The sequence below is a fragment of the Erythrolamprus reginae genome, chromosome Z, assembly GCF_031021105.1.
Source record: "Erythrolamprus reginae isolate rEryReg1 chromosome Z, rEryReg1.hap1, whole genome shotgun sequence".
Taxonomy (NCBI): domain Eukaryota; kingdom Metazoa; phylum Chordata; class Lepidosauria; order Squamata; family Dipsadidae; genus Erythrolamprus; species Erythrolamprus reginae.
Genome location: NC_091963.1, coordinates 102363090 through 102376752, shown reverse-complemented (window position 1 = coordinate 102376752; position 13663 = coordinate 102363090). Strand labels below are relative to the sequence as shown.

The window sequence follows — 13663 nt, the reverse complement described above, 5'->3', positions numbered from 1 at the left end:
CCCGATCTTCGTCTGCTTGCTGCTGCTGCAGCGAACGAACGAACGAGCGGCGGGCGAAAGGACGAGCGGCGAGCGGTGGGCGGGCGAACGGACGAACGAGCGGCGGGCGAACGGACAAGCGGCGAGATGTTTACTGTATTTTATTTATTTAGATAGATGTTTATCTAATTCAGTATTAGTTGCACTTATCTAATATTAGTCGCTCCCCGGCTCCACCATCTGCGCATGCGTGGCCATTGAAAAAAGGGCACGCATGCGCAGATGGTGTTTTTACTTCCGCACCACTATATCGCGAAAAATCGATTATCGCGAGAGGTCTTGGAACGTAACCCTCGCGATACTCGAGGGGTCACTGTATGAGGTAATAAGAAAACAGAAACAAAGTAGATTGTACTACCGGTAAAAATAAACTTGGTGTGTTTGTTACTAAAATATAGAACAGTGTTCCTAGACTTTGAAACTTATTTGCTACTATTTAATACAGTTTTAGTACTTAAACAGTCAACTTGTTGTAATACCATTTCTAATACATACTTAAAACAACATGGTGCCACTTCGTTTTAGCAAAAATAATCTCTGGTATAAGAAGAGGCATTTATAACTACAGAAACATAGAAACACAGAAGTCTGACGGCAGAAAAAGACCTCATGGTCCATCTAGTCTGCCCTTATACTATTTTCTGTATTTTATCTTAGGATGGATATATGTTTATCCCAGGCATGTTTAAATTCAGTTACTGTGGATTTATCTACCACGTCTGCTGGAAGTTTGTTCCAAGGATCTACTACTCTTTCAGTAAAATAATATTTTCTCATGTTGCTTTTGATCTTTCCCCCAACTAACTTCAGATTGTGTCCCCTTGTTCTTGTGTTCACTTTCCTATTAAAAACACTTCCCTCCTGGACCTTATTTAACCCTTTAATATATTTCAATGTTTCTATCATGTCAGGCGGTAGGGAAAGCAAGTAGGATGCTTGGCTGCATAGCTAGAGGTATAACAAGCAGGAAGAGGGAGATTATGATCCCGCTATATAGAATGCTGGTGAGACCACATTTGGAATACTGTGTTCAGTTCTGGAGACCTCACCTACAAAAAGATATTGACAAAATTGAACGGGTCCAAAGACGGGCTACAAGAATGGTGGAAGGTCTTAAGCATAAAACGTATCAGGAAAGACTTAATGAACTCAATCTGTATAGTCTGGAGGACAGAAGGAAAAGGGGGGACATGATCAAAACATTTAAATATGTTAAAGGGTTAAATAAGGTCCAGGAGGGAAGTGTTTTTAATAGGAAAGTGAACACAAGAACAAGGGGACACAAGCTGAAGTTAGTTGGGGGAAAGATCAAAAGCAACATGAGAAAATATTATTTTACTGAAAGAGTAGTAGATCCTTGGAACAAACTTCCAGCAGACGTGGTAGATAAATCCACAGTAACTGAATTTAAACATGCCTGGGATAAACATATATCCATCCTAAGATAAAATACAGAAAATAGTATAAGGGCAGACTAGATGGACCATGAGGTCTTTTTCTGCCGTCAGACTTCTATGTTTCTATGTTTCTATGTCCCCCCTTTTCCTTCTGTCCTCCAGACTATACAGATTGAGTTCATTAAGTCTTTCCTGATACGTTTTATGCTTAAGACCTTCCACCATTCTTGTAGCCCGTCTTTGGACCCGTTCAATTTTGTCAATATCTTTTTGTAGGTGAGGTCTCCAGAACTGAACACAGTATTCCAAATGTGGTCTCACCAGCATTCTATATAGCGGGATCATAATCTCCCTCTTCCTGCTTGTTATACCTCTAGCTATGCAGCCAAGCATCCTACTTGCTACCTACTATTTTTCACAAATGACTCAAGAGAATTAATTTAGTAGAAACCCTTGCTTATCTACATACCTGAGGGTAATGCATAGTCTCTACGGTGCTATCATATGCTGAACGGAGAGAAGCAAAGTTGATTAACACATCCACTTCTGGGTGTTTCTTCATTGCATCTGCCATATTTTTGAATACAGGAATGAGTATCTCTTTGTGACCCCAGTAAAATTTTTGTCTGTGGTCACCTCTGTATAAAATAATAAGTAAATACAATATTAATTTTCTTGACTAGAGACGTAGACAGTACCTCATTTATTTGTAGAGGTATGCGGCTGGGTTTACTGCAATACATTTACCTAAGTCAACAACTGCCTCACTTTTGGTGAAACAACAGATAGAAGGAAATTTCTCCTCAGTCTTGCTTTAAATCTTTGAAAACCATTTTATATCTCAGAATTGTTATCTAAATTAGGCAACAATCATTTTATCTGATTGTTGATATATTCTGAACATTGATTTGGTGATAGTGTATCATCATAGTATACTGTTGATTAATAATAGATATGATCAGATAGCTTAGATCAAGGATTATAGCCTTTCCCCCAGGCTTTTTTATACTTTGTTTTATGTTTGGTATGAATGGGCTGTTTGGTTTTTTAACTAATGATAGGGTTTTATATGTTTTTAAATATTAGATTTGTTCCATTACTATTGTGTTTTTTATTACTGTTGTGAGCCGCCCCGAGTCTTCGGAGAGGGGCGGCATACAAACCTAATAAATAATAATAATAAATAATAATAATAACTAGAGAAGTGTTAGAAATTTAGTGTAATGGTTTTGCAATTTTTTTTTCTATACAGATAGTATTGATAATGCTGCTGAGGACTTTAATTCACTCTTGGATCCAGAGAGTCTTTATATAAACATAGGAATTTAAATTGTTGGCATATGAAAATTTAGATTAAATTTAGGGTTAATCTGGTTAAAAAGACATGTTAGCACAATCACAATGGTAATTGTAACTGAAATAATAAAAGGGAGGAAATTCTAATTAAAATACTGCACTTAAAAAGCTGTTACTGAAGCTAAACGAGCCACTCATTCTTAACATTTTTAAAATTACATAGTTACATTCGGATAATATACAAGAAATTTCAAATAAAGAATTGAATTATCTTTCATGATGACATCTTAAAGTTTTAAGGAGGCCAGGTGTTTGTTGTCATTATACATTTATATTAATCCAACAAACATGTTTTTATATTTACTGGACTCTCCAGTGGGTATGTGTAAAAGGTTGATTATCATGCTTCCTAGGTTGGACATGCAATATATTTGAAGATATATTTGTGCATATGTTTTGTAGTACCTCTTGGTACTTCCTTTCTGGTTATACTTTTTTACTACTGTGATCTGAGTTCTTGGCAGGAAATTTTATTTTATTTATTTATTAGATTTGTATGCCACCCTATTTCTCAGACTCAGGGTGGCTCACAACAAAAGTTAATACATATCATATAGAAATCTAAAATTAAAACATACTAAAAACCCCATTCCTTAAAAAAACCCAATAATTCACATTCAATCAATCAACCTATACATTCATTCACGGGCTAGGGCAAGATGATGGAGTTAATGGCCCCAAGCCTGCTAGCAAAGATAGGTCTTTAAACTCTTGTATAAGGTGGGGAGGGTGGGGGCAGTGCGAATCTCTGGAGGAAGATTCTCCAGAGAGAATATAAAATGCATTTATAGATATTAATGTGTGATTAAATTATAGCTCCCAAATCTGGAATTTCTCTACTATAGGGAGCTTTGGATGTATAAAGTGTTGGTTATGACCTATAAAGCCCTTCATGGCATCAGACCAGAATATCTCTGGGACTGCCTTCTGCCGCACGAATCCCAGCGGCCAGTTAGGTCCCACAGTTGGCTTTCTCCGGGTCCCATCGACTAAACAATGTCGTCTGGCGGGACCCAGGGGAAGAGCCTTCTCTGTGGTGGCCCCGACTCTCTGGAACCAACTCCCCCCAGATATCAGAGTTGCCCCCACCCTCCTTGCCTTTCGCAAGCTCCTTAAAACCCACCTCTGTCGTCAGGCATGGGGGAATTGAAATTTTCCCTTCTCCGCTAGGCTTATAGAATTTATACATGGTATGCTTATATGTATGATTGGTTCTTTAAATTGGGGTTTTTAAGATTATTTTTAATATTAGATTTGTTTACATTGTCTTTTTTATTGTTGTTAGCCGCCCCGAGTCTTCGGAAAGGGGCGGCATACAAATCTAATAAATAAAATAAATAAAATAAAAATAAATTATGCTTGGATTATTTCCAAAAGAGTAATTATGCTTGTACACCAGATTTGAAGGGGAGTTTAACTCTAAGTGTCAACTCTCAGACTTTGAATGGGTTTTTATTGATAAAAAGATACAATAATATGATTTTGTGAGGTCAAGATTCATTTTTTTATTTAAAGATTGAGGTACAGTTATTTGCATAAAGGTATAACTACTATTCTTGTTTCACAGATATTTTGATTTATCCTGCTTTTTCTTCTATATTTATTTTCATATGATTATTTTGTGTAAATTTTATGACAGTTTGCATAATTATATATATATAATTGTTGTATTGCTCTGGAAAGCTTTGTATTCTTATATTTATTTATTTGATTGATTGATTGATTGATTGATTGATTGATTGATTGTTAGAGTTGGAAGGGACCATGCGGGTCATCAAGTCCAACCCCCTGCCTAAGCAGGAACCCTATAGCATCCTAGCCAAATGGCAGTCCAATTTCCTCTTAAAAATATCTTTTATTTTCATCTGTAGTTTTAAAGAAACTTATTATTATTATTATTATTATTATTATTATTTTTTAAAAGAATGGAATTTAATGCAGGCAGAAATAAGCAAGGCGACCCGAAAGGAGCATGAACCTACGTGAATGGATAAACCATGGCAGCTACTGAAGGCTCATCTCTTGAGCAGATGTAATCAAAATCTAGCATGCCTTGCACAGCCCGAGTCTGCATTCCCCACACAATTGCCTTGGTGTGACGACTGAACAAGGTTGTAGCTTTATCTGCAGACAAAAAAAGAATAGATGGCAATATATGGCAAGAAATGGTCAATCACTTCTCTCTGCATTAAAGGGAATGAGCCAACATACCAGCCATTCATATGAAGCAAAGCACTGGAAACGAAGCAGCCACATAGCTTTTTGTTTTATATTATCTACAAACCTATAAATAAATGTATAATTCTTGGCAGTACAACAGGGCTTAAATAGTAAGAGATGTTGGGATGAGTGAGTGGGAGAGGCAGCTGTTCATGCAAACAAAAGCATATCTATATCTATATTTGTATTTGTATTTATTAGATTTGTATCTATATACTACTAAAACTCTAATAATTGTTTATGTGTTTGCCCTAAAGTTAGCCCAAATGACTGCAGTACCCCACAACAATTTTTGAATCTTCTAACTTAAATGATTGTGTAAAAAAAATCCAGGATCTATTACTCCCGTGGAATTGAAATTTCCATGATATTCGGGCCAGTTTTATTTTCAAAGTTGTAAACACTGCAGCCTCCATGCGGTCATATGGTCATGGTTTCTGATGTCTCCTATTAGTTACCCACAAATAGTCAATGGAGAAGCCAGCAGGAAGTCGGAAATCGTTCCAAATCCCGAGGCTTTTTGCCTACCCTTGGCCTTTCTGTTTTTATGTTTAGACAAATTAATATTGACTTATTGAAATTCATTTGCCATACAATTATTTTTCTATTCATGCTATATACTTTTCTCAGATGATTGTAGGACTGTTAGGTTAAAAAAATGTAATATTTAGTTTGGTTGCCTCAAACGTCACTATCTATTTTTAAAGAGATTACTCAATAAGTCACAGATAATGAGGATCTTTAAAAATATCCTGATCAGGCTGGAAATCTCAACTAACCTATACCATAAAATAGCGATAGCACTTAGACTTATATACCACTTCATAATGCTTTTACAGCATTATTAAGTGGTATATCTGTAATATCAGCAATTTACAGAGTCAGCATACTGACCCCAACAAGAGTCAGCATACTGACCCCAACAATCTGGGCCCTCATTTTACCAATGTCTCTCTGAAAGTTGAGTCAACCATCAGCCCTTCACAATCGAATTGCCAACAGTGGGCAGAATTAGCGTGCAATACTACATTCTAACCACTGCGCCACCAAAGGTGATGTGAATTACTTCCAAAGATTTATCAAATACCTAAGACATAAGGAAACTGTTCACCTATGAAGAATGTTCCTCTACCAAACCACAACCAAATGCACCCACTCTAGCATCACCTGCTTAGTAGCATTACAAAAAAGGCTTGAACAACGTTCACATACACACAGAGTGCCACAAGACTTTTAGAATACACAATCTACTACAAACACTCAAGTAGGGTGGAACAAAAATGGGTCTTTGATTATTTAATCTTAAAGTACTAGTAGAGCTCTTTTCATCCCAATAATCTCCAGAAAATTAGTTTTTAATTCTTAGTCCTGCCAATGCTCACACGATTGCTTGAATTTAACAGGAAAAAGCTGAAAAAGGAGGTATGGATTTTTCTGCTGTATCCAGAATGTTTAATACAGCCTGCACCAGTGCCTGTTGAATAGGAACAATCCTCTTCAAGTGCCTAGGGCTTCTACATACAAAGATTGATACACTGAGAATTAAGTACGTATCCAAAGTGTAAAAGAAGGAACGGCAGAATCTGGGGGTGGAATTAAAAGATATCAGAAAAGCATTGGTCCTTATCTGATACGCCTCTCCTTATAGGGTGGAACCAACATCCAAGTATGGGATGACACTGTTCATTCAGTTATTGAGTACGGAGTCTGTCAAACTGTAGATCTTTGCCTCCATTGCCCCCACTTTGGCAAAGACCAATAGACAGATGCCGAGTTTGTTCTTCCAAGGTCGACCCAAAGGAAAATAAAAGATCACAATTTGATATCCCAGAACACAGACCGGACTGACTTTGGGTGGGATTGGATGTTGGCTCCATCCTAAGAGAAGAGGAGTATCAGATAAAGACTAACATCCCTTCTCCATAGTGGGTAGAGCCTACATCCAAGTATGGGGCATACCAAAGCTGCCTATCCTTAAGAAGGACTAAGTCTGGTTGGAGGTCACAAGCTGCGAGTGTAACCTTTGAAGAACACAGCATCCAAAAGTTGCCTCTGCAGAAGTGAAAATATCAATTTTGTAGGGGCGGATAAAGGGTGTTGGTGAGGTCCAAGTGGTCACTCTGTAGACATCCTCGATGGACGTTTGCATCAACTACGCTGCCGTCATCATGCATTTTGAGTGCACTGTCACACAGCTCTGCCTCGGTAGGGACTGGAGCTTGTAAGCTTTAGCTATGGCACTACCCAACCAGCGACCAACTGTGGAAGGGAAAATCTTCTGGCCCAAGGAATTGGTTTGAAAAGAATCAAAAAGGGCTGTGTCCTTCGCAATGTGGACGTGCACTTGATGTAAATTTTAAGAGCCTCTTGGACATCAAGGGTGTGGCATTGTCTCTCTAAGGCAGTGATTTTCAACCTTTTTTGAGCCACGGCACATTTTTTAAATTTACAAAATCCTGGGGCACACCACCAACCAAAATGACACAAAATGACACTCTAATACTAGTGGTGGCAACATTTGCCTCCAGTCCTGGCCAGGATTAGAAATTGGGACCATGGGGAAGAGTAGCAGCTTCAACTACTCACCGTGGCCACACAATGAAAAGTGCGTGGCAGCACGAGTGGGGACCTTCCTGGGTGTGGATGAGAGGCGGCCTGCTATTGGTTCATCACTAGTGGGCGGGATGAATCCTAGAAGGTCAGTGAGCGTTCCCTGTGCCTCCACTCTTCCTGTCGCTGATAGCTGGAGGGATTGTGAGGGGAATGTTTATGTTCGGATGGAGGCAACTGGCAGTGGGCCGGATAAATGGCCTCTGCGGGCCATATCCGGCATGCAGGCCATAGTTTGGGGACCCATATTTAATTTCCCCATGGCACACCTGACCATGTCTCATGGCACACTAGTGTGCCACTGCACACTGGTTGAAAAACACTGCTCTAAGGCAGTAGTTCTCAACCTTTCTAATGCCGCGACCCCTTAATACAGTTCCTCATGTTGTGGTGACCCCCAACCATAGGTCTAGCACCAATTCTCCCAACAGAGCTTTAAGCTGATTGGCAGGAAGGTCAGAGGGACACCCCTACTGTAAACACCTGATTGGTCCAATTGTAAAAATATGTTCCAAGGCACCAGAACAGAAGCTTTAGTTCCTAACACCATGGGAAATTTGTCTTTTCTAAAGGTCTTAGGCGACCCCAGTGAAATGGTCGTTCGACCCCCAAAGGGGTCCCGACCCCCAGGTTGAGAACCACTGCTCTAAGGTATAGGAGGGGATAGGGTAGAAATTCAGGAGAACAAGATCCTGGGCCCTGTGGAAGAGGGAATTCACCTTGGGCACAAAGGAAGGGTCTAGACCAGTGATGGCGAACCTTTTTTGGTTCGTGTGCCAAAAGGGTATGTGTGCATGTGCTAGCATGTGCGCACATACACACATCCATTCTCTCCCCCCATGCATGCGCACAAGCCTCACTGAAGCCTGGGACGGTGAAAAAATTGCCCAATGGGCAAACCGGAAGTTTGGAAAAAAACTGTCCTGTCCCCTGTAGAGGATGTGACTTGTCCCCTGTCGAGGATGTGATTATGCTTGATCTCATGGATCAAGGTCCAGAATATTAAGGGCCGAATTGTCCAGTGAAATAATTACTGAGCGGCCATGGAAGGTAAGATTGGCCCGTGCCGGGCCTATGCTATCTTTAACCAGATGACTGGTATTGGTGGAATAACCAGGCAGGCCTAGGGCTTGATTGCGGCTGGATTTGGCACAGATCTTCTCCAGGGCCTTGTCTCTGCTGGATTCATCCCTCTGAGTGGCCCTGGAGGCCTTAGACAGGGATTGGCTCTCAACAGGAGGCAGACTGTGTGCAAAGACTCCTGATGGCTTAGCTTAGTTCAACCTGCCTGTCCTCACTGAAGCGGCAATGGGGACGGCAAAGGGTGAAGCTGAAAGTCTCTTGTAGACACACTAGGAAGTAAGCTATTCAAGTGAAAAGACTCCTGCTAGGGTCTGTTTAAGTTCAGGCTGTCTCTCCTCACTAAGATGGGAACAAGAGCACAAGAGCAAATAGTTCCTGTGACTAAGGGGACAAATTCTGGAGAGGCAGAGAGAGATAAAATTCCTTGTGTATCCAATCACACTTGGACAATAAAGAATTCTATCAGCTGTAAGGTGCAAGTTTGTTAAGGGTGGCAAAAACTCCGTGGCCAGGCTCTCAAAGTCTCAAAACAGCTGGATACTTATCCAGTCAGAGCTAGAAGGACCCAAGGCCAGGCAGGAAAGGTAACCCCACTCTCAGCAGGAAGAGGGCCCTCAAGCTGGAGGCTTGGCCTCAGGAAACTGCTAGAGCCACGACCCTGAGCTGCTTTTGACCCCAGTAACTCAATTTTTTTTTAAAGAAGTCAGCTGGGAGAAAAAAGACTCACAAATCACCAACTCTTGACCCTTGGAAAGGTGGAGATGAAATCTCAAGATGGGAGTGAGAAACATAAACATCCTGTCAGACCGAGGACTGAGTCAAAGAGGGGCAATGGAGGCAGAATCGGAGATTACAATTGGCTGAATGGACGGTGTCATCCCATATTTGGATGTTGGCTCCACCCACTATGGAGAACACTCTACAGTCCCTCCGTAACTACATGGAAACTAAGTCCAATCTCCTTTGAATTTCACTACTTTTATCTAATTTCAAGTAGGTGATAACCATTACTTGAAAGATTCCTATGCATAGGCATGATTAACAATAAAACAGTTTTACTGGGCTTTCACATCATTTTTCCGTGACTGACATGAACCATTCTACTGTTCCACAAAGCTGGTCCAGGGTTTGCTATTGTGAATATCAAGAAGGAGGAGGAAAAATCTACATTCATACCATGCGTATTTTACATTGAGAAACCTCTGGGGTATTTTTTGGCGTATCTGATGGGAGGGGTTATTATTATTATTATTTATTAGATTTGTATGCCGCCCCTCTCCATAGACTCGGGGCGGTTCACAACAATAATAACACAATCTATAACAAATCTAATAATTAAAAGTCACTAAAAACCCCTTATTAAAAAGAAAACATACACACAACATACCATGCATAAACTGTCTCAGTTTCCCCATGCCTGGCGACAGAGGTGGGTTTTAAGAAGTTTACAAAAGACAAAGAGGGTGGGGGCAATTCTAATCTCCGTTGGGAGCTGGTTCCAGAGGGTCAGGGCCGCCACAGAGAAGGCTCTTCCCCTGGGTCCTGCCAGACGACATTGTTTAGTCGACGGGACCCGGAAAAGGCCAACTCTGTGAGACCCAGCCAGTCGCTGGGATTCATGCGGGAGAATGCGGTCTTGGAGATATTCTGGCCTGATGCCATGAAGGGCTTTATAGGTCATGACCAACTCTTTGAATTGTGATCGGAAACTGATCGGCAACCAATGCAGACTGCGGAGTGTTGGTGTGACATGGGCATACCTAGGGAAGCCCATGATTGCTCTTGCAGCTGCATTTTGCACGATGTGAAGTTTCCGAACAGTCTTCAAAGGTAGCCCCATGTAGAGAGCGTTACAGTAGTCGAACCTCGAGGTGATGAGAGCATGAGTGACTGTGAGCATTGACTTCCAGTCCAAATAGGGCCGCAACTGGTGCACCAGGCGAACCTAGGCAAATGCCCCCCTCGCCACAGCTGAAAGATGGTTTTCTAATGTTAGCTGTGGATTGAGGAGGACGCCCAAGTTACGGACCTTCTCTGAGGGGGTCAATGACTCCTCCCCCCAGGGTAATGGATGGACAGATGGGATTATCCTTGGGAGGCAAAACCCACAGCCACTCCGTCTTATCAGGGTTAAGTTTGAGTCTGGTGACACCCATCCAGACCCTAACCGTCTCCAGGCACCGGCACATCACTTCTACTGCTTCGCTGACTGGACATGGTTCTTGGTGCTCTCTGAGCTTGCTTGTTTTCTTGCAGATATTTCATTATCCTAACTAGGTGACATCATCAGTGCTAGTAAGGACTGCTGTTTGCTATCAGTTTATATTCTAATGGCTTATCCTATTTGCATAGGCGGAGGCAGTCTTAGAGAATCTTTGGTTAGGTGGTTTCTGATGTCCTAGGGCAGCCTTCCCTAGTTTAGTTATGTTCCAGATATGGAGACTTCAACTACTTTCCAGACAGTTATTTCATTGCTAGCAATTCTAGGAGTTGGTCCATACAACTAACTGATGCCTAGTTTAGCATAGGCCACTTAAGATAGGCCATTTAAGACATGTTGAGTGGTCTATAATTTGTAGACCACTCAACTCCCAACAAATTCAGCTGGGTTATTTATAATTAAAAAGTTTTTTTAAAAAGGCAACAAAAGAGAAAAGATTGACATTGAGGTTATTTTCCCAATCATCATGTGTGTGTGTGTGTGTGTTTGTGGGTGCATGTGGGTGCATGCATTTAAGGGTACTGAAAGTCCAAAGGCAGGGTGAAGTAATATTCTATGTGTTTTTACTTATTTTTTTCATTTTTTCTATTTTTTTTTCATTTTTTCTATTTTATTTCATTTCCTTTATTGTATTGAAATTTTCAATAAAATTATTTCAAAAGAGCAGGTTTAAAATAATAGGAGGCATTGCAGGAGTAGTCATTATGATCGGACTAGCCACTTGGCAGATAGAAAAGGCGCCCACTAAAATTAGAGATCCCACTGTGAAAAAGTGTCATACGGGAAGCAGATTCAGTGTAATTGATGTTAAGTAGCTGTGTTAGGTGCTTCATAAATTTAAAGATAAAAATGGGAAATAGAGGCAGGGGGCAGGGAAGAAAAGATCCTCGAAAACCCCCATTCCTAGGAAAAAAGATGATAGAAATTAACAAGGCTCACTGCAGAATTTTGCAAGGAGAACATAAACAGCCGAAATAATACAAGCTAACCAAAAACCCAAACACACAGGAAATCCATTGAATAGAACTGCAGAAGCAGCTGATAGCAAGGTTGGACACACTAAGGTAGTGGTGGGTAGTCCTACCTTGAACACGTCTTGGAGATGGGGATGTATCTGTTAAAGAGAGAATTAGTTTTGCAAGAAATTCGACAATTGGTCCTGGGCTTCGGCTCACATTATACTAAGGGAGAATTTTGGGACTTGTGTTTTCAAACAATGTTTTTCCCAAACCTATAGCTCTTTGGAAACTCACGGAAGGGGAAGGGGAAAGGTTATTCAATGTTTCCACTGATCATGTAGTATAATACCCAAGGGGGAAATTTGTTTCATTATGATCTTTTTTTAAAAAACCCACCAACAACGACCAGTGGCTCTTATTTTATAACGCCCACCCCAAAGAGTCACTAGAAGAGACCCACTGGAAGATTAAGGGAGACCCATTCCTTCTAAAAGCACAAGACTGGCATTGAGAAAATATTACAATAGCCATGGGAATGGTAAATCCTACCTCAACCTACATGTCTTGACACATGCAATAGCAGTTGTTATGAATGCAGCTATGTACAGGTAGTACTCGACTTACAACGGTTTAGTGCTTGTTCAACGACACTGAAAAAAGTGATTTATGACTGCTTTTCACACTTACTACGACCACTGCAGCATCCCCATGGCCATGTGATCAAATGCTAGGAAACTGGTTCATATTTATGACTGTCGCAGTGTCCTGGGTCATGAGATTACCTTTTGCAAACGTCTGACAAAGTCAATGGAGAAACCAGATTCCTTAACAACTGCAACGATTTGTTGAACAATAGTGGCAAGGAAAGTTGTAAAATTAGGCAAAATTCAGTCAACAAATAAAATTCACTTAAGCAAGATAGATTTTTGGGGTCAATTGTGGTCATAAGTCCAGGACTACCTGTAGAAAGCGTACACATACTTGTATGATGTGCTTCCAAGCAAGTGGGGAGGCAGGTAGGCATATAGAAAACTTTCACTTACAGCCACCCCAAATTCATTGTTTTCATAGTCTTATATCTTACTGCTGTAGTTAGTCTATAGCAGACCTGGGCAAAGTGTGGACCTGGGGCCAGATGCGGCCCGCCTGCTGTCTGTGACTGGCCCACGGAGGTAGGTAGGTAGGTAGGGAGGGAGGAAGGAAGGAAGGAAGGAGAAATGGAGGAAGGAAGGAAGGAGAAATTCTCTTTCCATGCCCTTTTGCAAAGTCCAATAAATGCTCGTTTTTAATTGTTCATTGGTTTCATTGGCCTTTCCAAGAAATTTAAAGCAAATCTCCCACCCCACCTCTCAGGGGGAAAAAGGAGGAGGAAGAAAAGGAATCCAAAGCTACTTTCAGGCAAAGCCTCCACTATGTTTTCTCAAGTGACAATGTAGGTCAGTTGAAGAGAGGCACCTGAAAGGAATATTCTGAAAGAGAAGTAAAGAACTGCCCAAAAGCAGAAATAAAAGGCAGAGAAAATCAGAGAGACAGAAGCTTCTCTCCATCTGGAGAAGGAAGGAAGGGAAGAAGGAGAAATGGAGGGAACAAGGAAGGAAGGAATGAAGGAAGGAAGGAAGGAAGGCGTGGGCAATTAATTTATAATTATAATAATATAATATAATATAATATAATATAATATAATATAATATAATATAATATAATATAATATAATAATAAACTCAGTTCCACCCAATAATATACAGTATTGGGTAGAACTGAGTTCATTATATTAATCC

At 40.6% G+C, this 13663-nt stretch overlaps 1 protein-coding gene across 2 annotated transcripts in view; it reads right to left on the bottom strand.

Annotated features, from left to right (window-relative positions):
• ACLY (ATP citrate lyase) overlaps positions 1-13663 on the bottom strand; it is an 80479-nt gene that overhangs the window by 16304 nt on the left and 50512 nt on the right. Inside the window, exons 14-16 of one of the 2 annotated variants that reach the window (XM_070727445.1) lie at positions 12011-12040; positions 4775-4916; positions 1906-2074 (exon numbers count right to left, since the gene is read on the bottom strand). In XM_070727445.1, the coding sequence (XP_070583546.1) occupies positions 1906-2074; positions 4775-4916; positions 12011-12040 (341 nt within the window). The remainder of the gene's footprint in view (positions 1-1905; positions 2075-4774; positions 4917-12010; positions 12041-13663) is intronic. The other variant, XM_070727446.1, reaches the window with a different exon arrangement.